Consider the following 26,100-nt stretch of genomic DNA (forward strand, 5'->3'; position numbering starts at 1 on the left):
GTGTTCCTCTTTAACTCTGGATGTGATGCTTATTCTTCCTGCTGTCACACTGCCACCCATCCAGCCTCAGCTTCAGACCTGCCCCAAACTGAAAAACTCTCTACATACAGGTTCTGGTTTTTTCACAATGTCTGCTGAGAACGCTTCACGTGAATCCCTAACACGGTTCTAACAAGGCCATTGAGGCTGCTGCCTGGGAAGAGAGGAGGACACAGCAGGTGGCCTCAGCAGAAAGGGGTGTTTTCTGTACACATGAGGGCGACAGCAGGGGATAAGTTCTGTGCCTATCCCCACACTGAAGATATGAGGCATTCCCAGCACCCCCTACCGCTGCACATGCCCTTCAGACTCACACTATGTCTTTCCGGGGCCACAGAGGTAAGGGCTTCTCAGGCACCTCCTAGAACTACCCTAAATACCACCTGCCAAGTATCCTACAAGTCAATATGCTCAAAGGAGGAGAGGAAACCATTCACTGGAGAAAAAATGCTTTATTTCCACTGGGGGAAATTATGTTTTACCTTAGAATTTTTTTTTATATGTGAAGTATTTGTCCGGACCCCATTCTCAGACATTATATTCAGCTAAATTTCCACCCAAATAAGCTGGCCTTGTGGTGGGAAAGCATCCTTTGTGGAAGACAGTGGAGAAATGGGACTTTTAAAGACAAATAAACCAAACACACACACACAAACACTCCTGATGGAAGTTCAATGCTCGTGAAAAAGGGGTTTTTAGTATTTTTAGTATGAGATTTTCTCGGCAGACATTTGGAAACATTCAGAGAGAAAGGCTGTAGCAAATAACTGACCCTAGAAATTATATTTATTTCCAAGCCCTGTGGCCAGATTGAAGGAGGACACCAAGAGCAGACATGGGTGCCGAGGGCCAGGAGCTACAGCTCCGAGGGCCAGGGACAGCCTGTGTATGCGCACATGTGCACACACACGAGGGAAATGACACAGGCCCTCGCCATCTAGCACACGATACAACCAGAAATCAGATTTATGTTGGTAACAACATGTGATTATCAACTGACCCGCCTGCTCCTTGCCAGGCCTTGGAGGAGGAGCTCAGAGCATGCCTCCACGACCCAACAGGAAGACATAAACAGAAGCACTTAGTGTTTAAAGCTTCATGGTGGTTCAGGACACATTTTTCCCTCTGACTAATGGACCTTCACTTATGGCTATGCATTTTACATCCTCTCTCCTACAACTGCCCAACTGCAGTTTCAAGAAATAAGCCATAGAGGGGCGCCTGGGTGGCGCAGTCGGTTAAGCGTCCGACTTCAGCTCAGGTCACGATCTCGCGGTCCGTGAGTTCGAGCCCCGCGTCGGGCTCTGGGCTGATGGCTCAGAGCCTGGAGCCTGTTTCGGATTCTGTGTCTCCCTCTCTCTCTGCCCCTCCCCCGTTCATGCTGTGTCTCCCTCTGTCCCAAATAAATAAATAAACGTTGAAAAAAAAAAATTTAAAAAAAAAATAAAAAAATAAAAAAAAAGAGAAATAAGCCATAGAAAAACTGCCAGAAAGCCACAAATACCTGAACTAGACTGGCTGCTACTCTATTTTAGGGAAGGAAACATAAAGGAAGGAATTTCCTGGATGGCAGAGTTAGAGGAGTTTTAACTGTTGCCATAAACGGGCCTCATCACATACATAATGGGTGAGACAAGTCAATAAATACAACAGATTTCCCTGTGATACCTCAATCCTTATATTGAAACTTCAAAATCAGAAACCTGAGGTTTCCAACTGGGAAGTTAAAAAGAGAAAAGAAGTTTACACATTTTATGACACACAATTTTATTTACATAACTGAAATTATGTTCTTAGTCACCTTGATTACAAAAGCAAATTAACATGGTATGGTTTAATAACCTTTCATAAATAGATTTTACAAACTTTAATAACTGACAGATTGCTACTTACAGCCAGTAATATTTAATACTTAGTAACTTCCGTGTATATGTATATGAAAATTGTCTGATAGGACCAGTAAATATGAATGCTGTTAAAACTCAGGAATAGACAATTAGATTATTGGTCAAGAGTTAATTCCCTATCACTGGGTCAGCCAGTTTGACCTGGAGTTCTCACCCTGCCAAGAACAAACCTACTGTGGCAACTCGCACTTATTGGGAAGGTATTTTTAATTAGGTGAGAGAGTTTCTCCTTATTTTTGCATTGCTAAGACTATCATTAAGCACATCTGAAAACCGAAAGTTTACCACAACTAGATATTTGTAACAGAATTCATCACAGTGCATCTAAAAAACGGCCTAAACTAAAGCCATGTTCCATCTCCAGTAAGTGTTTTTCCAGCGCTCTCTCTGGGTGTGTGTACACACACATACACATACACACACATCATGAGGCTCTGATACATACTTATCCAAGCCTTCTTGGCCACAAAAATGCCCCCGTTTCATTGCTTTTGTGAAATGCCTGTAGGATACAGTATTTGGATGAGGCTACTGTCAATCTTTCACAGTGCTTTAAGTCTGAAGACCAGGCAGTGTGTTGGTAACCGACCCTCTCCTGCAAAGTTACAGACAGAAGAGCTGTCGGGGACTTCCCGAAAGCCGCCTCCACAAGATGGGAGGGGCACTGAGTGTCTGTGACCACAAACAAGCAGTGAAGAATGACAAGAAGCTTATGAGTCATGGTCAGAATCTAATAAACAAAAACGTCTTGCTATATAGCAGCATTGAGTTACAAACACAGAATGAATGGATACACGTACCTTTTCACACAAGCTCTATGAGAGCCAAAACATTGTCTTTTCCACATCAGAACTGTGATCAGAAGGGTAGCAATCCTCGGTCACTGTCAACGTTACTTCTAACAGAACTAGCAGAACTGTCCCTTTTAAACTGTGCGCTAACCCCACCCACTCCTAATGTGCGAGATGAGGCACCGCTTTCTGGCACTGGACGGATGCGGCACCCTAGGGGCTGGCAGGGGTGGGATTCATGGCAGCCGAGTCTCGGCTGTTAGCAATCCCGGGACGGGAGGCCACTCCACTCAGACGCCCTCTTCTTCATTCTGTTCTCGCCAGAAGGTAGTGATCACTCAGTGATGGGAACAACAGTGAAGTGTCCAGCGAGCCCTGTCCTCTCACACCGCCTATCTACATACATAGCAAATATGGCATCAAATCTATTGTGCTAAATTGAAGAATCCATTTAACTCATGATAAAAATCAAATGTCTTCCTAAGAAAAGGTTACACGATTAAAAACAAAAACCAAAAAACAAACCGCTCCCAGGATCTCAAATGCTGAGCTGAGGCCTGTCCCAAGGTCCCCTTGTCCCCTCCAGCCCTGGCCAAGGGTTCGATACCACGATAGGGCCTTGCTGGGCTTCTCGTTCTGAACAAGGATGTGTCATTTGGGCCAGTTTTTTTTTTTTTTTTTTTTCCTGCTGCCTTTTTTGGTGTGTGTGCTTCATGTTTAAATCGTGTTGCCTTGTTTGCTGGCAGCAAGAAAAATCAAACCGCTCAGGTAGTGAGTGAGGGACCCACACGTCTGAGCACAGGGTGTGGTGGTCACTGATGAACACAGACCAACACAGAGCACTGCCAAGGGCTGGAGAGGAAGGAATACCTAAAGGCTGGACTCAGAACTCTGGTCCAGTACGCTACGTCTGCCAGGAGGGAAAATCACCAGCCAATGTGAAGTGCACAAAGGAGGGGCCGGCAGACTTTCTGTTCTCGGCATGTTTCTTCCCCTTGTGAGTCCATTACCTTTCACAAAGAAATGTTAACTATCAAATGCGTCCATTAATTGTGCCGCTGAGGGTGAAACCATCCAGTTAGCATATACACTATCATTTGCATATCTTGGACACACAGTGTTAGTGCCATCAGCTCTCGTGAGTGGTACAGGACTCTCTTCAGGCCAGTTCGGGTCTGACATGCCTAAAAATGAAAACAGATCATTTGCTCTGCACTGAAGAACCAAAACTTCATGTGCAGACAGTAAGGCCTTGGCAAAACTCCCTTTGAGGTTCAAACCAAACTTTCTGGTTTTCTGTGCCAATTACATGAATGGTTTCGTGCTCCGGGTTTCCAAAACACTGTCATATTTGGGGGAAAATATCACGTGCTCTCTTGGTAACTGTAACTTAACAGAAACTCCCAATTTTGACTTTTATAAGCTTCGAACTCCCAAATCTGATATAAATATTTGTTGACCTGTTTAAGTCTTTTTCTAAGGCAGCATAAAGCATTGCTGAATTAAAGGGCTCACTGCAGTGGGAAGCTTCTATAAAAAGTTTTCTAATGTAAAGAAGCCTACTCATCTTCCATCCAAACCCACCACGGAGGAGAGAATCTTCCAAATCAAGGGTGCGCACGGGCGAGCCCCACAGCGTCGACAAGACAATGGTGTGTGGCACCAGACCCAAAGCCAGCAAGGAATCAGGGACTCAGGAGGCATGCAAAAGGAACAATCTCGGCTGAAAACTGCTTGACACTCCAAGATTTAAAAGCAATCAATGATCAAGTTAGGAAACAGAAAAAATTTTCAAGTATTTAATCAAAGACAAAAGAAGGAGTTTTGGCAAGAACCGTATTTACTGTCCATTGCAAGACCACAGCACCACAGACTATGTTCTTTCAAAAGCATTTGCTCCAGCTTGTAGCACTGACTTCGTAAGTGACAACTGTCATGACGGTGTGTAACGCAAAGGATGTGAAAACAGCAGTCTTCATGTGTCCTCCCTGACGGTGGGCATGTGGGCTGGGCTGAGCTCCCTAGTACGGAGTGGCCTCCCAAGAGCCACCTGCCCACCCAGATGGGTTCTGGGAGTGACCACAGGCTGTGCCCTCAGTGCAGGCGGGGTGGTGCCAGCTCCTCCTGTCTGAATGAAATGCCTCCCCAGATTGGGTAAATTTATCCCAGTAGTTAAATTAGAAGTACTATGACTTGATGCATACCCACCCAGAAATGACTTGTTTATCATTTTCTCAATATCCCCTGAGAATTCTGCCCAGCTCTTTCTTTTCTATTATCATAAGTTGCTAGGCAGTGTGGTAAGTATACTTATTTTCACATCCTTTAAAAAAAAAAACACACACACATACACAGTTTCAAAAATGCCTGAATGTAAACAGATGCAAAGTCAGACATTTACAAATAAAAAGGTTCAGAGAGAACTTTGGTTTCATTCAGACCAGAAACACTCTTAAAAAGCATTACAGAGAGTAAGGATAGTGCAGAGAGGAACGATGTTGCTAGAATCTAGTAAATGCATGTGAAATTCTACCATAGAGTTTGTTTTCAATCCACGTGGAGGGGAGGGCTCGAGGGAGGGGAGCATTATTACAGTCCACCAGGGGCGTCTCCTCCTCCGAGAGGCCGTCGTCATAAAGCAGGGAGTCGGATGGGGTGGAGGCAGCCAGGTCCAAGTAGTCCTGGAAGACAGAGATAGTTGGTCATCTCAGCGTGGGTCACCACATGGCCCCTGCTCCTCTCCTCCCAAAGGCAGACTCACCGGCTGAGTCCCACCTCATGCTGGCCTACTAGCCTCTCCTCACGACCTGAGCCCCTTGCCAGACAGCCAGCACTGAGCCCTCCCAGCCTCTCCTTGGCTGGCCTTGCTCCACAGGCCTCATTGCTCCCTCCAGAAAGTCACCTGCCTGGGACAGAAATGTGCTCCTTCATTGCCTAGTCTTACCTCTGCAACATGTGGGAAGGGGGTGGGTTACTACATCCAGCACTGGGGAACCGGCCCATTTTACCAAACCCAAGGATCTGGGAGAGCTCACTGCAGCCCCATTACTCATGTGTGAGTGCCAAGAAGCATCTCGGACCTGCTAACATTTTTCAGCTTTCCTCTGAGGACTCCCATCTAGAACAGAGCATCAGGACTCAGAAATCTGAAGTCATTGACGTGGGTTTTGCATAGGAGGATGTTCTGGGCTTTAGCTCCCAAGCATGATGATTTCTCAGTCCCTGCCACTTCCACTGCCCTGGTTAAATGTGTAAAGAACAGCTGTAGCATTTTCCTGGATGCTTCTCTAGGAAGGTTGGCTCTCTTGGCATCACCTGTTATTTTTATTTAAGGTAATCCTGGGTTCACAGGATTTGGAGGCTTGGCCCAAATGGTACCCTGATGTTAGGTTTTATTACAAGCGGCCTACACCTGGCACATTTGTTTTTGTGTTTGAAGAAATGCCAACTTTTAGTAAATGTGCCAAGGTAAAGATGAAACCCTGAAACCCTGAAGGTAAGATCTGTGTCTGTATCGTTTACTTGTATCCCCAGCATCTGAGACAGAAAATGGTACATAGCAGTTGCTCAATAAATATTAATTGAAACTTGTCGGCTGTCTCGTTTACCTACAGAGTTGTAACCCAGAGGCATATGGGCTGAACTTAGTCTCCCAGATATGACTTATTTGGACCAGACTGAGCTTTTGGAAGTATTTATTTATTTATTTATTTATTTTGAAAGAGAGAGAGAGAGAGGGAGAATGCAAAGAGCACAAGCGGGGGAGGGGCAGAGTGTCTGACCCGGGGCTTGATTCTGATTGTGAGATCATGGCCTGAGTCGCAATCAAGAGTTTCAAGCTTAATCAAGTGAGCCACCCAGGCGCCCCAGCTGTTGGAAATTTAAATGAGTTAGTAACATTAAAAACTGGAAAGCTTCAGGGGTGCCTGGTGGCTGGGCGGGTTAAGCGTCCAACTTTGGCTCAGGTCGTGATCTCATGGTTTGTGAGTTCAGACCCTGCGTCGGGCTGTGTGCTGACAGCTTGCCTGGAGCCTGCTTCAGATTCTATGTTTCCCCCTCTCTCTGGGCCCTCCCCTGCTCAAGCTCTGTCTCTCTCTCTCTCAAAAATAAATAAGCATTAAAAAAAACTGGAAAGCTTTACATAAATATTCTTTAAAATTCAGAAGACTAGGCACTCTGGTACTCATATTCCTATAGATTATGTGTGGCTACAACGAGAGATCCTTTAGAGGGGCTGGCGTGCTCCTGTTGGCCGCAGTCCCCACCACTCTCTAGCCGCTTCCAACCCCCTGCCGGGCCCCTCGCAGCTCTACTCTGATGACTTGTTTCTTTACTGAAAATGATGTTGTTTGACTTTGGAATATTTGCTTCCCACACCTGTCTGTGGACAGCTCTAAGCATAAAGGGAAGAATCTTGGTTTCTTTATGATATGAGAAGGGGCCTGGCTCAAGGAGAAGGGTTCAGGTGCTGGCTGCCTTCAGGGGACGGCACGACCATCTCCCTTTGTACGGCCTTGCTCTGACCCTGCACTGGGAACTCCACAGAACAGGGGTGAGGCTGGAGTCCCCCCACTGCCATGTTCCACCTGCAGGTGGGCAACGCCAGGAATTAGCTCCAGGTACTCACTCTGTTCTTAACCATCATCTTTTCCAGGTCTTTGCTGATGTCAGCAAACACTGGCCTCTTGTCTGGTTCCTGCTTCCAACACTGCAGCATGAGACCGTACCTGGCGGGAAGCACAGATGAGCAGTTATGACCCAGCATGGACTGCCCAATCACAGCCACCATACCCAGCACGGTGCCCTGGGCCCACAGGGCTCTGTTCTCAAACCCCAAAGCTGTTTCTGCATCACTGGACATCCTTCGCTGAGCTGAGCCAAGATCCGAGGGTCGTTAGGGGGTCAGGGTGTCTGGTGCTATGGTCCAGCATCCTGTGGGTCTCCTTGCCCTTGAAAGAGATTTGTTTTCCCTTCCTTTTCAAAGATGTTGGTAAACAGCTGACAGGATGCCATGCTCACTACGGTGTCTAGTCCTTAAACTCTTATCAAGTATGAACTGGTTATGGAAACAAACAAAAGCTTCTGCCAACCACACCTCTGCCTTGGGCCGTCCTCACTTCCTCATTTCCCTGGGGCCCGGGCTTGGTTGCAGGGCCTCCAGGGCTGCCACGTGGGTGTGCCCTGAGCTGCCCAGGGACGTGGTACCTACTCACCCCTGCACTCCCTCATCTAGCCCTGAGCCAGGCCCGTGGCAGGCACACAACAGGTTTTGTTGAATGAATGGACCGGCCTGTTTCTGCCCATGGTGGTGCCTTTCCCATGTGTTCTCAGCCTGGCCTCTAAGAATCATCTGCTGGAACTACCATGTGGAGACTCCAGCACTCTTGGGCTGTGGGGCAGGCTCTTCCTGCCTGCCCCCTGCCGGCCTCTGTGCCTCCATGTGGGCCCTCCCCAGTGTGTACTCCTAGGGTCATTCTGAATTATCTGCCCCTCCCCAGGTGTCCGAAAGGGACAGACCTTGGGCTCAAGCTGCTCTCTGGGTCTGAAGACCTTTTATCCTTTCCACCACCTCTCCTTGGCCTTATTCCCCCTCACCCATGTAAGCCTCCACCCACAGGAAACCCACTCAGCTCCCAGCAGAGTCAGGGTCCCCAGCACCTGCCATCGTGCGCAGTGCTGGTTCTCAGCCTTCTGCCTTGGTGTGCCCTGCCCTCTTACTACCTACTCCCTGGTTCACCGTGGGCTCGTGCCCAGGACTGCTCAGGAACAGCGAGGGAATGAGTGCATTGTCTGTGTCTGAGGGAGGCTGGGCCAAAGCAAAGCCTGCTCACATCTCCTCACTGCAGTTGTCAGGCCTCTCCATCCGGTAGCCTGTCTTCAGGAGGTTGAAAAGCCGCTCCGGAGGGATCCCAGGGTAGGGGTTGCCCCCCAGAGTCACAATCTCCCACAGCAGGACACCAAAGGACCACCTAAGGGGAGTGAGACAACCAGTGGGTGGCTGCACTGGGCCAGCGGCGTCCCCTTCTCAGCAGACCAGACGTCCATCCCCCCAGCTGTTGCTGACCTCATCAGCGCCCCCAGTGCAAAGAGCCAGCCAAGTGCTCCCGGATTTCAGCCTGGGCCTGACTGCGTGGATGGATGTGGAATGGAGGTAGGGATGAGCCGGCTGCCTGCCCTGCTCTCACGCCTGCCGTGCACAAGGCCCACCAGGCCGCCGCCAGAGCTCGGCCCCCACACCCACAAGGGGTACTTGGCTGGCCCTGTGGAGATGCGCCAAAGCACCAGAGACAGCACGGAGCAGCCGGGGAGGTACACCAACATGTGAGGCGGGGACTGAGGCCACGGGGCTGCCTGTACAATTCCTTCACCTCTTCTGTGGGCTTGGAAACGTAAAATCTTCAAAGAAAAACAGCACTGCCACAGAAAATTATTTAACTGTGAGGGAGAGCCTACCGTGAAGTGGGACCAAAATCACATTGTAAAATAGCATCATCACATGAGCCCACTTACAGAGATAAGAAGCATATGCCTGCACACCATGGAAAACACTAGACGGTCTTGTAGGCCAGGACCTTCAGGAGCTACTCAGGGGCCGTGCGACCCAACTGACTTGCAGTGTCTTCATTACCCTTTGCCTTTGCCTTTTCCAACTGTCTACAGTCAGCTTCACATAATCCGAACACAGCTGCTTAAAACTGTTTAGGAACTGCCTTTTCTCAGCCCACATGATTCAAGAAATGCATGTGCGTTGATGGAAGAACACTCAGAAACAAGTCTGCTGTGTTTTTGAAAACTATCAGGTCTTATGATTTGACCTGTAAGGCCGAGTGTTGGTTCCTTTCTTCAAGCAGATTGGGACATGCCAACCCAGCAACTCACCCAAGGCCACCCTACCTATGGTAGGACTTGTCTGAGCCCAGCCCATGCTCAGGCCCACAGAGGGGAATGGTTCAGCTGGGCCTGCGTGGCACTAAGATGCCCAGGGAGGAGAGGGAGGGGCTGGCAAGGAGGATGGTGAGGGAAATTTCCAGTTACCCATTCACTGTTCTCACGCATTCCACTGTGACTCTCAGAACCACTGCGTGGGCCCCTGCTGTTTGCTGAATGAATACATGAAGGCCCCTCAACTTGGCAGGGGGGTGGTCCTTGCAGATGGTTGGTATGAGCCAGTGTTGGGGCCAGTGTTGATCCCCCAGCCAAGCTGCCCAGATGGGCATCGTGGCACCCTATGAATTATAACCTTGACCCCAGGAAGGCAACACCCATACTTACACATCACTTTGGGTGGTGTAGATATGATCGAAAAGAGACTCAATTGCCATCCATTTGACTGGAATCCGACCCTAAAAAGGGAATGACGGGAAGACATTAACATGGCTCTGACACCCTGGGAACTGGGGGTGGGGAGTGTGGGGCCATGTCCTGTGCATTTCCAGCTCTGGAAGGATGCTGAGGGGCAATGTCCAGAGTGCTCCCAGGCACAGAACTGGTGGCAGAGCCTCAGAGGGGCTGGAACTCTGGTCTCCCAGGCACAGTTGAGATGCTGGAGGGAGTCAGCTGGCCTGCCCACAGCTACACAGGGGGTGCTCGTCATGCATCACATCCCTGCTGAGAAGAAACCCAAGGAATCAAGACCATACCCAAGCCAGGTTTCCCTAGGGCCAGGTCCGGAGGGCTCTGGGGTGCCCTGGGTGGTGATGCCCAATGTGTGGGCCAACAACACCATCCAGCAAGACCTCCTGATTTCTGAGGGTGAATGAGTTCAGGAAACCAACTTCCAGCGTTTCCATCTTGGGGACTTCTGAGGCAAACCAACACACTAAAGGCATTTCTGAGAAGCCCTGAGAGAAGAAATCTGTTTCCATGTCTTGGGGCTTCTTTTTTCCCTATCATTTTATCCCACAGCCCTGTGCTAACAAGGCTGAGAAACTGCGCCTCTGCGAAACTGCGCCCACTGCAGAGTTGTTGGGGTCAGACCTAACAAATGCTTTCCAGCGCAACTTGAGAAACAAGTTAGTAGGTAAGTCTTAGGACAAGAATCAACCAAAAATGTGGTTGATCGATTTTAATGCAAAATTTACTGCGGTTTCTTTTTCTTGAAAGCATTCTTCACGATTTCCAACCTTCATGAAGTGTGACTTTCTGAGGTGTGAGTGTTTGTAACAACACTGCCTGCTGCCTGTGCTCTCTAGGAGGCCTTGTGCTTGGATGTCTGTACTTCTCTGCTCCCTGACACAGGCCATTTTGGGGGGATCAGTGCATCTATAGAAAGGCTGTGTCCACACCCCTCCATAGGGGAAGTGGCCCCTCTCCACTTCCCCTTCAGCAGTTCTGAGATATGCTGTCACAACAGAAACCCCAGAGGCACCTGGGGTGCCATTAAGTCCCTTAAGTGACCAACTCGATGTCAGCTCGGGTCACGATCTCATAGTTTGTGAGTTCAAGCCCCGTGTCGGGCTCTATGCTGACAGCACGGAACCTGTTTGGGATTCTCTCTCTCTTTCTGCCCCTCCCCAGCCCATGATCTCTCTCTCTCTCTCAAAATAAATAAGCTTAAACAACAGAACAGAACCACAGAAACCCCAGAAAAAAATGAAACATCATCCTCACAGTCTGTGGCGACACAGGGCTTCTCTTAATCCCTTAGAACAAATCTGAAGTGTATGTGGTCACTTTCTGTGCTTTTCTTTTTTGAGCAGTGTCTGTTCTGAAAGCCGGTAGGCATGGCTCTTGAAAGGCCCCAGGCATGGCTCTTGAAAGGCCCCAGGATCCTGTCTGGTCACCAGGAGGCAACAGGGGAGGGGCTGAGAAGGCAGTGGAACTATGTCCCCCTGCCAGGCTGCCCAGATGGGCATCGTGGTGCCCCACGCATGTAACCTTGACCCCAGGAAGGCAACACCCACACTTATACATCACTTGGAACTGCCACAGGGCACTGGACAATACAGGGACACAAATGTCCCCAGAAGGGCCCCCAACCACCTATCCCAGTGGTTTGGAGAAAGCGTCTAAGAATCCTACGTTGCGTCTCTGGACTCCCTCTCCAGGGCCTCCCTGTGAGCCTTCCAAAGTCACCCAGCCAGGGGTTCCCAGGTCCCTGTTCCAGGGGAACCCCCACCTGTAACGCAGTTCACTCCTTTCTGCCCAGAATGACTGCCACAGTGAGGCTTATTGACTTCAGTCTCCTTTGAGCGAAGAGCTAAGTTACACAGAGGAAACAAGGGACCTTTCATCCTGTAGAAGGGAGGGGAACAACTACGGAGAAGAGAACTGTCATTTCTGCAGCGCTAGCTGACCTTCAAAGGTGACGAAAAGCAAAAGAAGCTGCAGGCCCAGCTTCCCAGGGGTGCTCTGAAAGGGCGCGTATGGCCCTCAGGAAGAGAAGGAACAGACACAGGGACGAGTCCTGTGTCCCACGATTAGGGAGGGATTTGAAGATGACAGCTAGAAGTTTATACTCTAAAACGATCTGCTCTCTCCTCCCCAGGTGCTCTAAGGGCTCTGCCCAGGCCCACTGCGGGAACCCTGCCCCCCGCCCTCCAACCCCTCTGGGAGCCCTGGGCCACACCCCTGGGGACCCGGTACCTTGCTCCTCTTCACATAGGAATCCTCTTCATAAACGTCTCGGGACAGGCCAAAATCCGAAATCTTCATCTTCCGCCCCTCAGCTACCAGGACATTTCTGGCTGCCAAGTCCCGATGGACAAGCTGCGAGGAAGGACAGCAGCAGGGACACCTGAAGCCCGGGCCCCAGCGCAAGCGGTGGGGGCCCGGGCTGGCAAGGCACACACCTTCATCTCAGCCAGGTACCGCATCCCCCGAGAGATCTGCCAGGCGAAGGAGATGAGGTCGCCCATGGTCAGGGCCCGCTCCTCGGGGTTGTCCAGGTAGCTGGAGCTGCGGCTGCCTCCGCTGCCCACGTAGCCGGGCCCCGCCTTGCGGCTCTCTCGGAGGAAGCCCCGCAGGGAACCGTACTTGGCATACTCCACAATGAGGAAGAGCGGGCCTGGGGGCAGAGAGGGGGCTGTGAGCTGGCTACCTGCAGAGCCTGGGCCGGGAGGACGCTGCAGGGCCCCTGGGCAGGCTCTGCCCCCACCAGTAAGTGGGCACAAGGACACAGCCCTCTCTGGCCAGTGGCCTGGGCGCCATGCAGCGCGTATTTCAGTCCTGGCTCACTCTCACACGGCTTGCTCTCCTCTTTGTGCCGGCCATGCCAAAGAGGCTCCCTGGGTGGCCGAGCGCAGCCTTCTCCTGGGGTGCCCAAGGCAGGCGGCTGCCTTACTAGTGCTGCCCCGGGAGCCAGCCCCCTGCTGCCAGGACGTCACGTCTTTCTACATCCTCGGCCCTGCTGCAGCACAGGCTGGGGATGGCTGACGGACGCAGAAGATCTGGAGCCTCGTGTGGCACCTGCTCCCTGTTCTCAGCAGCTCATAGGCTGCAGTCTTGTCCCAAGCCCAGCCTTGAGTCCTGCTGGTGTCCACCAGTGTCCTTGCTGCCCTCTCTCTGGGGCACCCTGCCCTCTCGTTCCCCCAGCACACACACATCTGTGTGTACGAGCACACACAGTGAGAGGCCCTCGAGCAGCACAGACCAGGCCAATCTCCTGTGTCCTTATGTGAGAGATGGTGACGATGCCCTCACCATGCAGGGCTGGGCTTGGGGTCACCTGGAGGTCACGGCACTCCTAGTCCCCAGTAGGTGCCCAGGACATACCATCTGTTTCTAGGGCTCCCTGCCCTGGAGCTCTGCCTGGAGCAGGGTGCTGACAGACCAGGATGTCACCACAGACCTCTGTGCAGCTGCAGCAGGCCCGGGGGCAGGAGCCTCATGCAAACACCGCTGCAGCAGCCCTTCCTGATCCTCTCACTGACGCGGGAGGATGCAGGCTTTGGGTGGGGCCAGAGCCAGAGAGGACAAGGAAGGGGAAGGAGGAAGAACGAAGCAGCCCAGAACCCCCAGCCTGCACTGGGCAGCTGCCTGTCCCTTGGCCAGCCTTACCGTCCTGGCTGCAGGCCCCGTACAGCTTGATGACATGTGGGTGGTTGACCTGCTTCAGGAGGTTGAACTCTGACAGCAGGTCCCGCAGCTCACTTGGGGAAGCATTCTCTGAAATGCACGTAAACAGAGCAGGCTGCAAACCAATCCCTTCTGGAAGCCCCCTCTGTGACCACCCTGGGTCACTGACCCACATTACGGGTCTGCACAGACCCTGGTTATCTCCTTCCCAGACAGCCTACCTAGGTTTAGACAAGGCCCCCAAAGACCCTGCTATTCAGGGCTTCTCTCAGCCTGTAAGAGGATCAACAGCTGCCTTATCTGCTTCTGGGGAATAACAACCCTGAGGAGCAAACTTCCTTATCGGCAGGCTCTTTCCATGGAAACCCTCCTGGGACCAGGCTGTGTGTGGAAGTGGCTGCATTTCCCTGAAGTTGTCATCTTTCAAGGACAGTGGTGCACAGAGACCGTCCTCATAAATCCCGGGAAGGTAAGACGCGTGTCCCATGTCCTAAAACACCTGCTGACCAAGCACGCAACAGGAGGGTGAGGCCCTGGAGAAAGCTGAAGACGATGAGGCTTCACAGAGGTGGCCTCTCACCATGCTGAGCACGTGCGTCCTGAGGGTGGGCAGAGCTGTGCTTGGGCTCTCCGCAGGAGGCTAATCTTGAGGGGAGGGATGTGGAGTCAGAAGCTGGGGCTCAACAGGCCTCCTGGGGCAGCTGTGCCACATTGCGTCCTCTGGCTGAACACTGGAAGTGAGAGGGCGGCTGGGAGATAGGGTGTCAGGACCCACATGTGGTGGCCTGGGCTGGTCTCAGTGTGGCCCCTTAGTTCCTGGAGCCTCAGGGGGGCATGGGGAGACCCCAGTCTGAGGGTCTAGGTAAGCATTCAGAAGCACCCACTGGTTCAGGTAATGGTTGTCACGGTGTAGCCCCACCTGCGGCACTAGAATTCTCATGTACATCTGCCAGTTTGCACCCACTGCATGGCCACTGGGCCCTTGGGCCACTGGACTGTCCACCCAGTCTCTGGGTGGACACCAGTGTTTGCGTATGGGTAGGTGAGCATATACCCACTTAGAGGCAAACTTGTGGCATGACTGGTCACAGGGCCCTCGCTGAGGGCCACAGGGACAGGCCAGGTAGGGCCCCAGGGGGCAGGGGCCAGTCCCTACAGGTGGCTTCTTCACCAGGACCCCAGGGGGTGAGAGGAATGAATGGGGCAGACTGGGGAGGGAGAGCTGTCAGATCAAGACAAAAAGGGCTTTTAATTTTTTAAAAACTCAGATCTTTACCCAATATTGATGCAAAAGCAATACCACTCTAGAGCCTTCCAAGCGAGGAAAGTCCTCTTGCCCTGTTTCTCCAGGGCCCACCCTGGCCCATTTCATCCGTGACGGGGGTCTCCAGAATGCAGCCCCTCAAGAATAGCAATGGGGGGCTCTGGAGAAGGCTCCCGGCTGGCTGCCAGCACCCTGGTTGTCAGGGGGGCTTCGTCCAGCCCTCGGGGTTCCTGCAGAGCCACCTGTGCACAGTGCATTGACAGGTACCTTTCAGCATCTTCACGGCCACGGTTGTGTACCCTGCTTTGCCTTTCAGCCGGAAGGCTGTCGCCTTAACCACTTTTCCAAATTCGCCTTCTCCCAGGGTTTTCCCAAGAACCAAGTTCTTTCGAGGGAATTCCCACTTTGGATCCTCCTATGTGGGGTTGAAGGAGGAAGAAGAGAAGGGAGAAAGCTGGTGAGGGTAGGAGGAAGAGGACGGCAAGGCCCAAAGGTGGGCCCCCCCCCCCCCAACCGTGGGCAAGCACCAGTGTGTAAACAACGGTCACCTGAACCTGCGGACAATGGGCGCCCACCTGCACTGAGGGCAGGACCCCAGCTGGGCAGGATCCCACACCTTATGGGAAGATAGGTGCTGACACAGAATGGCCTGGACTCTGGATGCCTGGACCCTTGCTTATCCCTGGTCTACTGAACATGCCTTGGGCCCTCCCAGGCCCATGTCATTGTCTCTCAAACAAGGGGTTCAGGGCTAGCCTAGCACCCAGGGTGTACTCACATGGGAGTGTGGCCTCTTCCCTGGGAGTTAAGCCCAAGCCTCCCAGTGCTGCCTCTGCTTTGGACACCAGGCCCATAAGCCACTGACATCCCACAGACCAGGTCCCAATCTGTCCTCTCTAGAGAACCCCTGGACCCCCAAGAGGACTGAATTGGCACCAGTGGCCCAAGCTGCCTCCTGGCCAAGGACCCCCAGCTATGGATGGAAGCGTCCAGGGCAACTTCCCTGTGTGGTGCTCCAGAAAAGTTACCACCGTGCTACTTGGGAACCTCTGTCCTCCTCTGTGGAAGATGCTGCTCCTCCCATGGGACTGGCCATTTCCCTGGACCTGCCTCTACCTGTTCCCCATGCTTCCCATGCTCCCTTCTACCCACCCTGCCTTCCCACTGAAACCCAACTCAGATTACTCTGGGACACCTTCCCAGACCCTAGCCTGGCTCTGCATCCTTGAACTCTGACTGGGGATGCCAAAGCCTATCAGGAACCTTCCCTCCTGGGCCACTATGGGTGTCTGTTGCCCCAGCTCTCCCTGCAGCTGGGTATGGGTGTGGCCTGGGGGCGCTGCTATGATGTGACCTGCCAGACTCATCTGACCCACACAGATGACACCACTGGGCCCCAATGCCCTGCTGAGCAGGACCATGGTTTCCAACACCCATATACAGGTGTGCGTGCTCTTCATGGGCAGAGGCAGCCTCCCCTCGGCACCACATACAGGGTCCCTGCTGGCCAGCTGCCGGGCGTGCTGGTGTTGCCTCAAGTTCCCCAGGAACCCACAGTCAGGGTCAGGGTTGACAATGTCATCACTGTTACCCTGGTGTCCTCAACCCACACTGCACTGGAGTTTTCACTGCACACGGAAACTGCACTAAGCATGCGTAGACAGCACTGACTTGATCCTCTTAAAAGACATTGACGTTTCTTCCCACTTTATACAAGAGACAAGTAAGGTCCAGCAGTTGCATAATATGTCCGTAGAGCTGGTCAGGGTCCTCAGGCTGGGCTCTGGCTTCTCTGTGCCGTGGGCCCAAGCGGACGTGGGCTGAGATTGGTGTGTGTCCACTTGCACAAGCGCCCACAGGCACTGCCCTTCCTGTGTACCTCACCGTAAACTGCCTGGGTTTACAAAGGATTCAAGTGGCTCATCCCACAGGCCTGCTGTCGAGGCTGAGACGCTTCCTGGGACAGAGGTCACAGACCCCCTGTCTGCTGAGCGACTAGAACTAGGAAAGCCAGAACGGAGGCCACAGTGTTTGCCACAGCTGGGGATGGCGTCCGTGGCCCAGACCCTCACTAAGGGGGAGTACCCTTGAGTAGCACCCCCTGCAAACCCCAGCCACCTCCCAGCCCTGCTTGGGCACTGCCAAAGGCCCCGTGACTCCTGAGCTCCCTACTCGGTGACCCCTGTCAAGGTGCACACTCTGTGATGCTTGCTGCCAGGCCGTGGGTGGGGAGCCTCTGTTCACATGCACCCTCGGCGCTGAGTGTTCTTCTCAGGTCCTCTTAGAACCTGGCTTCCAGCTCCGTGGCACCTGCCAGCAGGCATACAGAAGAAGTGTGGCAGGTTGAGGGGAGTCCTGGCCAGGACGGGGGCTCTCAGGAGCACATAGTGACTGTAGGCCCAGGACCTCCCATGGAGAAAGGGGATCAGGAGGCTGCCGGCTCTGGGTAGCACTCTCCATCAGCCAGCCAGTTAGGGTCCTCGCGGGCCTGCCTCCTCCACAGCTGGCCCAGAGGCCCATGGCACCCCCTCTTCCACTCCACAGATGAACTCCCCTCCCTACTGCTGCCACCTTGGCCCAGCCCCTGCCTGCTGCCATCACTCGCCTAGCTGAGGACAGTGCCTCATCACAGGGCTCCTACTTCTTCTTCTTCTTCTTTTTTTTTTTTTTTTTTTTTTTTTAGCGTTTATTTACTTTTGAGAGAGAAAGAGCACAAGCCAGGGAGCTGCAGAGAGAGAGGGAGGCACAGAATCTGAAGCAGGCTCCAGGCTCTAAGCTGTCAGCACAGAGCCCAAAGCGGGGCTTGAACACACCATCTGTGAGATCATGACCTGAGTCGGTCAGATGCTCAACCCACTGAGCCATCCAGGTGCCCCACAGGGCTCCTACTTCTGCACCCACCCCGGCGACTCCCCAACAGAGGAGCCTGCAGAAATGAAGGCAGAATATGGGCCTCCTCTGCTGAACCCCCAACCCCCAGGGCCCCACCCTCTGGGAATAAAATCCACATTCCTCCTCAGGGAGGAGCCCGCAGCCCTCGGGGCATCTGGAGGACAGTTGCCTATCAGGTATGGCATGGCCCACCCTCCCAAATCTCAGTCCACCTAAATGAGCACCCATCACTCTCCACTCTGCTAAACTGCCTCCATGTCCTCTGCCCTCCTTGGAAGGCAGCTCCGCGGAGGCTGGGGCCTTGCTTGTGATGTCTTCCTGGTGAGTGAGGATGCATTAGCCACTTGTGGGCTACAGGACGTGGCACCAGGAAACCCCGCGTGCCCCTCCCCGCACCTCCTAGCTTCCCCAGGCCTGGGGTGTCTGTCACCCACAGTGCCTCCAGGAGGGCTGCCTCCCAGGCGGAGGTCCTGCGCGGAGCCTCACCGGGATCTTGAAGGCGTCCACAGAGACCTGGTTCTCCATGGAGTCCATAGAGGGCCGGCGGGCGCCGGACGAGGAGTAGCTGACCGGGAAGGCCTGGGCAGGCCGGCGGAAGGTCATCTCAGCAGAGGCAATGGGTGGCTTGTGGGCGTTCTTGTGGTAGCGGTGGATGCAGAAGGTGGAGAGCAGCATGGAGACGACGAAGGAGAAGAGCACAGCGGCCGCGATCACCGTGCGGCAGAGCTCGTCACACAGCGGCTCTGCAAGCAGGGGCGGCCGTGAGGGACAGCGCTCTGCGAGGGTGCCCCGATACCAAAGGGCACCAGCGTGGCATGACTGCAGCAGCGGGAGGACTGCTGTGACAAGGTGGGCGGCCCGGCAAGTGTGGCAGCGCGAAGTCGTGAGCATAACGCACTCACACGGCACCGACCGCTTGGCAGGTCGCTTTCCCTGCGGAGACTGCTATCACCCTCCTACGGAAGGGCCAGGAGGCACAGGGGGTTTAAGCAGCCTGCCCGAGGCCACCCAGCAGAGGCAGTGTATGCACTGTGCTAGCCCTGGGATGCTGGCAGCCGGGGGGCTGGCAGGCAGGCAGGAAGGGTTCCTCTGCTGTGTTCCCAGTGTATTGTCTTTGTAAAACTGGGAGAGGGAAGGAAAGCGGCTCAGGGCCTAGTGCCATGCCGCAACAACTCAAATACAAGAAAAACATCCCTGGGCCCAGGCAGGAAAGCTTCCCGTGTGCTCAGACCCATGCCACCTACCCGCACCTGCTGGCCCAGAAGGAGCACCTGGAGGCTATGGCTGGGAGAGTGGGGTTCCAGTCAGATGGTGCCATGGGCCCAGAGAAGGCCCTGCACAAGGACAAACTGAATAGATGTGGAGTTACTAGGTGGAAGAATTTTCCAGCCCAACCTTTACCATGAAACTTCAGGGCAGAAAACTTACTCTGTAGAGGCCCTGACCTAGATGCCTCTGCACAGATGAGGGAACCGAGGCCCAGAGGGAAGGAGGAGGGTCTCCCGGGGTTTCACTTGCCTTCCTGCAATTTCCTCCCTGGCTCTTTGGGGCTCAGGGAGGTGTGGGGAGCCCTGCCCTGCATATGGCCCCCGCAGTGTCCCCCACCCACTCACCCTGGCTGTCTTCAGGTTCGCAGAAGCACTTCTTCTCCTCTGGGAAACAGTTGCAGATACCGAAGCCAGCTTTAATCCCCCAGCGCTCCCCTGGCTCATGCCCACCAATGATGCTGCCGCCCCCTGGTGACAGATGTAGCCCACTAAGCCTCCTGGTGTGACCAAACCAACCAGGACCACCCAGGAAGAAGCATGAGCAGTCCCTCTGCACATGATGTCAGCATATTAGGCCAAGGGGTGGGGTGGGTAGGAGACATGGGGGTAGGTGGGGGTGGGAAGGGTAGTGAGCTCTGAAGTCTGGGTCACCTGGGCAGGAATCAGCACAGTCTGCCCCCAATCCAGTGGCCCCAGCAGGTAGAAGAAGGCCCCTACAGGCTGTCCAGGGCCCTCGCTGAGGTCCACACATAGTTACTTTTCAGAAGCAGACAAGAGGCATCAGGAAGCCAGGACAATCAGGGGTTGGGAGCTCTACCCATGTGAGCTGCCCAGGGAGACACTGGAGAGTGTTGGTCCAGGCACCAGTCTCCAGAGGTTTTGTTTTTTTTTTTTTTTTTGCGGGAGGTGGTGCAAAGCCCTTTGTTCAAATGAAATGTTAGAAAAAGTCTTGGCAAAAAAATCCAGGCATAAGGCTTGTCTGGCTAAAGTGCAGGTGGGAGTCCAAGCCTCTCCCTCCCGCTGGCTACTCCCACCCACCCGGGGCCCTTGAACTTGCAGGCCCAGTAGTTGCTTACGGAGGCAGTCCTGGGGGCAGATGTTGACATTTCTGCTCTCCACGGCATCACAGTGGCCGTCGGGGCAGGTCTTGATGCTGGGGGAGCAGGTGGAGAAGTTCCTGGTGATTCCTACGACACACGGCAGGCTGGTCACTACCACAAGGTCAGATGGCCAGGGCCAGAAGGGCGGCACCCCAGGGCCTCCCAGGCCAACCCTGTTCCCCCTAAAGGAGCAAACTGAGGCCCAAGCAGAGAATCCGTGAGTGGGATCCATGGGGTGGTGGGCACAGTTCAGAATTTGCTGCCATCTACACCCAAGCCCTACTGCCTGGGGCCACATCCCAACTTTGGCCCAGACCTTCCAACACCCAAGAGGACCTGTGGTCCCATGGCGATGAGAAGACTGCACGTCCTTGTGCCGCCCGTGCTCTGTGTTCATGCTCACCCTTTCCTGACATCAGGAACTACAAACGGGGACAAAGTTCTGGAGAACACGTGGAGAGGGGAGGGCCATCACAGTGGCCGGCAGGGCCTACATGGACCCCATTTCCACTCAGCCACCATTACCCCTCTCCCCCGCCTGGCCGCAGGCCCCTGGCTCTGCGTGGGGCCTACCTTTGCCATCTCCCTGTCTCCACTCGCACCTGCCCGTCAGAGAGCCCAGGCCACCGCACTCCTCACATTCAGGGCGTCTCTTGCTGACTGCACAAGACAGGGGGCAGCCTGGCTCCTCAGCCACATCTGGGGGTGGCAGAAAGCTGGTCACAGAGGGCTGGCCTGGGCCCGGTGTCCAGCCAGCATCCAGGGGCAGAGGGAAGCACTGGCCAAGCTTCTCTCATGGGTGAGGCTAGAGGGGTGGGGGTGCCTCTGCATCAGGGCACAGGGCAGTGATGGGGCCCACTGAGGAAGTAGGGTGGTACCACGGTCACAGCAAGGGGTGGGGCAGCTACTGGGCTAAGCATGGAGGGAGGATGTGACAGGGCTACACTCAGCCAAAGATACACATGCACGGTTACACCTGAATTTCAGAGAGGACACTGAATGCTTGCTTTGTGTAAGTACATCCCTAACACTGCATCGACACACTTGGAAGTCTGCGAATGTTGTGTGGGACACACTTACAACAAGAATTGCTTGTTGCTTACCTGAAATTTAAATTTAACCAGGGTCCTGTATTTTATCTGGCAGTCCTATAGCAAGGGCGTGTATAGAATGCACTGGCAGTGGTGACAGGGAATAGTGACCTTTCACTACTCAGTCACTCTGGGCTAAGCTGTTTTATACTTTCTCCTTGTCACCCTTCCCGCTTGGCTATGCAGCGGGCACTCTTAGTCTCATTTTGCAGGGAAGGAGATTCGCGCCCAGGGGCACTGCCATTGGGTGAAGGGGGCAGGCCCAGGCCACTTCTATGAGGGAAGCCCATGACTCTACCTTACCCTGCCCATCTCCATCCTCCACGCGGCCCCGGCACTCACATGTCCCCTCCACGGTGACAACCAGCAGGGCCTGGGTCTGCTTGCGGGTTGGCCGGTCGGCAGCCACTACCGTGTACCGGAGTTGAGAGCAATCGGGCCGCTGCAGGGCTTCTGTGTCGTTCACGAAAAGGTTCCCTGTGGTGTCCTCGGCTGAGGTGACCACCCCCAGGACACTGCAGTTGGTGCTGGAGAGCTGCAGCCTGTACTGCACGTGGATGCCGCTGAACTCCTGGCAGTTTTCCACACAGACTTTCCCAATCTAGGCATGGGGCACAGGAAATGCCTCAGCTGGGTGCGGCACTGGCTCGTGATGGTGGCTGGAGGGGCCCCTGGCCGGCCTGAGTCCTGGAACAGTCCCCTACGGGCTCCAGGTATGACAGACCCCCCTCAAGTCCCCGTCCTCCATGCCCCTGGAACCTGCAGACCCATCCAGATGCCTGGCCCTCCCCTGCCCTGCCCATCACACCACCGCCTACCTCCTGGGGGCCAGAGGTGGAAGAACTCAGGGCCCTGCCTCCAGGCGGGTGCCCACTCTCCCGGCTCATTCTTTACTCACCGGCTCCTTGAGGCACGAAGGCCGATTGGGTCCCCCTCCTCCCCTCCCCGACTTCCGGCCAGGCCGGTTTTGTTATGGGGACCACCGACTGCCATCCTCAGTGCATGTGGCCCGGTTGCTCCAGGTCACCTGCCTGGTCGGTCAGAGCACTGTGCCCAGGCCACATGATTCTGCCTGTCCCACACGAGACCCAGGGGCCTTCCTGGCACTCTGGCTGGAACCGCTGGGAAAGAGGGGATGCTTCTCCAGGGGATGCTAGGCAGGCAGTGCCATTGCTGGGGCCTGGAACTCTCCTTACCCCTCGGCCACTGAAGTTCAAATTAGACACTGGTTTCAGTGGCTTAAAAGCAGGAGCTCTGACTAGTCAAGGCCAGGGGGCAGAGGGCAGGGTGGGGCCTGGCCTGCAGCCACTTAGCAGGTGTTCACTCAGCCCTGCTCAGGCCCAGGGCACAGCCAGGTTCCTCCACACACAAGCCCGACACCATAATAAAACTACTACCTCCTAGATCTCCCAGCACATTCCCATATAAAATGTGCTTACTTCCACTCTCTGATACGGTCCTCAAAACTGCCCAAGGTCACTATCCTTAACTTACAGTCACAAAGACCGGGGAGGGGGGTGAAAGATCACAGTGAGTGTGAGGCCATATTGGGACTCAAGTCCCTCTGATCTCAAGTCTGCCAGAGCACAGGTGACACACCTCTTACGGTATTTGCTTCCATTTGGCACCCCCTCAGAGACCCCTCGGACCCCTCTGCCTTGTTACCTCCCACCGCCCTTGACCTCTGCTTCCATGAAAGGTCCGGGGTTGGGTGGCAGGTCAGGGAGCTTGGATATGTCCAAGGGTGGGGTCCTTTGTGTGCTGGACCCGGGGGGCTGTCAGGAGTGGAGGGTGCATGGGAACCAACAACAGAAACGGGGACAACTGGAGATGGCCTTAAACATGACATTCTGAAGAGGTGTATCCGAAGCTGCTCCATTAGGAAAGAGCAGTATGTGAAGTCATATGCATGCTGTAATGCCAAGTAAAACTACAAAAATCCTTAAGAGAAACATTCTAGAAAGAACTGTACTAAAATGCTAAATACTAGTTGATAGGGAGAGAAGGGATCTCTCCTCACTGTCCTGCATCTTTTTTAACGGATACTTACTACTTTATGTTTTTTTTTTTTTTCACTTCTAACTGTTATTTTCCAATGACAAATGAAAGATAAGCTCTAGTAAACGCACATGCAGAAGGCAAAGTGGAAGTGCTCCCCACCTTTCCCAGCAGAGGGCGCCACTGTTACTTGCTGCCTGCATTCACACGCTCGCAAATTCCATCAATGAAAATTTGTTTTTGAACATACGGAGTCATGGGAGGCCAGTATTTTTACAAATCACTTTTCACTTAACAATCCACCAGGAGCATCTTTCCAAGTCAGCCTACGTAGATTTGGCTGGCATTGCTTTTACAGTTGGACAAAATATGTTTTAAAAATACAAAGGAAGACGGCCACAAAGAGGTCCATGGTGCCCACTAGCCCTACCCTTGTGACTCTGTCAACTCTGTCATGGCCCCAGCCTCCCTGGCCCCGTGCCCGTGGCTTCCCCTGGACCACTCTGTGTACACGTTAGGCCAGGGAGGGAGTGTCTCTCAACACCAGCCCTGCTTGCAATCTGTAAAATAGAGTGCCCCACCCTGGGGGTCCTTGGTCCCTCCATGCCCCTCCCCAGGTAGGCACTGGGCTGTGGGCTCACCTGGGCAAAGCGGCGGGCCCGCCTGCTCACAGTGAAGGTGTAGGTGCTGGGCAAGTGCAAGCTGACAGGCAGCACGGACACGTTGAAGTGGAGGAAGAGGGTGCCCTCCCCGGGGCCCTGGAAGTCCGAGTCATTGACCAGCACGGTCAGCTGCAGGGAGCGGTTCTCCGAGATGGGGAGGCTCCGGTTGAGAACCAGCCCTGTGGGTGGGGGCACGGTGATGACTGCCTGGGCCCACTGCCCCGTGCCACCGCGTGCCTCCTCCCAGCCATGTCCCCGGTACATATACACATGGGTGCAAACACAGATTTTCACACATATGGTGCATGGATAACAGATGTGGCTAAGTCAGAACCACTGTTTAAATGTTAACCGTTGTGCTGAGCTGGAAGCTGAGAAAATCCTTCTCAGCTGGGAGGTAACCTGTATGTGTGTGTGGTACGTGTTATGGGGTGTCTGTGTGTTGTGTATAGGGTATATGTATGTATATGTGGTAGGTATCGGGTATGCACGTGGAATGTGTATGTGTGGAGCATGTATGTGTGGGTGTACACGGGGTAAAGATGTACCACCACCGAGGCCCTGGGAAAACTATACTGGCCTCCATTCCCCCAGAGAACTCCTCCCAACAGCAGCAGCCTCCAGCGGAGTCCTGGACTCCACAGGCCCCCAGTGCTCGGAGCCTGCACGCTTCCGTGCACCTGCTGAATGGCGTGGCTGTGGTTCTAGTTTCACAGAGACAGGAGGATGAGGGTCAGGAGGTTTTGGTACACAGGGTGTTTAGAGTGAATGAGCCCGGGCAAGGATGACATTTCCCCTTGTACAGGGCAGGAGACCTTCAACAGCTCAGAGTGTGTGAGGAAGATGAGAAACAAAAAGGATCAGGCCAGGCAGAAAGGGGTAAAGGTACCAGCGATTCTGGGTTCCCCCAGAAGCAGATCCCAAAACAAGGATTCAAGTGCAACTAGGGTATTTGGAAGGATAATCCCAGAAAACATGGGCAGGAGGGTGGGCGGGGGGGAGGCAAGGCAGCTGATGAAGATGCCCCATCCTGCAAGGGAGCACAGCAGGCCCCTGGAGCTTAACCCTGTGGGAGCCAGACAGGACAATCTTTGCAGGATCCTCTGGCTCAAGCACACAGAGATGCTACCGGGTACTAACCTCTGTGAGTAGAGAGCTATGGGGACTAGGGAGAAATAATCCCCAGGTACTTGGCCACCTCGGAGGCAGCAAAGCAGATGCCAGGAGCCAGAGGAAGGCCTCAGGAAACGATGTATTTGTTTGTAGCGGGCAGTGAACCCTGGCATGGGGAAATGTGGGAGGGTCCCGCCAAGGCCTGCCACGAGGCAGTTCAGTGAGGGAACAAAGCCGGTAAAAACCCACCAAGGTGGCCAAGGTGAGACCAGTGGAAGATGAGGAAGGGCTGGGTGGAGTGGAAGGATCTTCATCCTAGGGCTCAGAGAGCAAGGACAAGTATCTGTGTTTGTAGGATGCTACAAGGGTGGGATTCCCTAGGGGGCCCAGCCAGGCCATGCCTGGTCCCTCTTACTGTAGTCATGCACAGTTGCCCGCACAAAGCTGCCGTTGGCCTGGGCCAAGGTCTCGTTGGGGGAGTGCTCGATACGGAATGTCTGGAGGACCCAGGCATCCCCAGAGAGTAGTGTGTTTGTGTATCGCTTCAGGAGCTCCCCGGATGCCGGCACCACGTCTGCATCGAAGACACGTATTTTGGCCACCACAGTGCCCTGCAGAAAGTAGGGGGTGCCAGTCAGAGCTGGTGAGAGGGACCCCTCAGAGACCCTGTAAGCCTGAGACTTCAGGAGGGCACGTGCACCAAAGGCGGGGCAAATGTGCACACTCAGAGCCAGTTCTAAGGACACACTGGCCTGGATTCAAGTTCCCAGAGGGTCCCTTGCCAATCTGGCTCAGTCACCCTCCCTGGGCCACTGTGCCTCACTTGTGCAACAGGTGTGACAGACATCTACAGATTTCCCCTAAGAATGGATGAGAGCAGATGCCCAGGTGCTTTGCTGATAGGCTTCACCCAGGTCTCCATGAAGCACAGCAAGCCGGGCCCCACAGGGTGGAGGAGT

At 54.0% G+C, this 26,100-nt stretch overlaps 1 protein-coding gene across 1 annotated transcript in view; it reads right to left on the reverse strand.

Moving 5' to 3' along the window:
- Positions 1-1,789: 1,789 nt before the first annotated feature.
- RET (ret proto-oncogene) overlaps positions 1,790-26,100 on the reverse strand; it is a 52,681-nt gene continuing 28,370 nt past the window's right edge. Inside the window, exons 5-20 of the mRNA XM_040485821.1 lie at positions 25,557-25,752; positions 24,008-24,207; positions 21,711-21,969; positions 20,851-20,976; positions 20,254-20,364; positions 19,523-19,645; positions 18,396-18,652; positions 15,285-15,432; positions 13,736-13,843; positions 12,529-12,743; positions 12,323-12,445; positions 10,010-10,080; positions 8,569-8,706; positions 7,365-7,464; positions 5,271-5,418; positions 1,790-3,921 (exon numbers count right to left, since the gene is read on the reverse strand). Of these exons, the coding sequence (XP_040341755.1) occupies positions 3,764-3,921; positions 5,271-5,418; positions 7,365-7,464; positions 8,569-8,706; positions 10,010-10,080; positions 12,323-12,445; positions 12,529-12,743; positions 13,736-13,843; positions 15,285-15,432; positions 18,396-18,652; positions 19,523-19,645; positions 20,254-20,364; positions 20,851-20,976; positions 21,711-21,969; positions 24,008-24,207; positions 25,557-25,752 (2,481 nt within the window). The 3' untranslated portion in view covers positions 1,790-3,763. The remainder of the gene's footprint in view (positions 3,922-5,270; positions 5,419-7,364; positions 7,465-8,568; positions 8,707-10,009; positions 10,081-12,322; positions 12,446-12,528; positions 12,744-13,735; positions 13,844-15,284; positions 15,433-18,395; positions 18,653-19,522; positions 19,646-20,253; positions 20,365-20,850; positions 20,977-21,710; positions 21,970-24,007; positions 24,208-25,556; positions 25,753-26,100) is intronic.

The sequence above is a fragment of the Herpailurus yagouaroundi genome, unplaced genomic scaffold, assembly GCF_014898765.1.
Source record: "Herpailurus yagouaroundi ecotype Mexico unplaced genomic scaffold, PumYag 163, whole genome shotgun sequence".
NCBI lineage: Eukaryota > Metazoa > Chordata > Mammalia > Carnivora > Felidae > Herpailurus > Herpailurus yagouaroundi.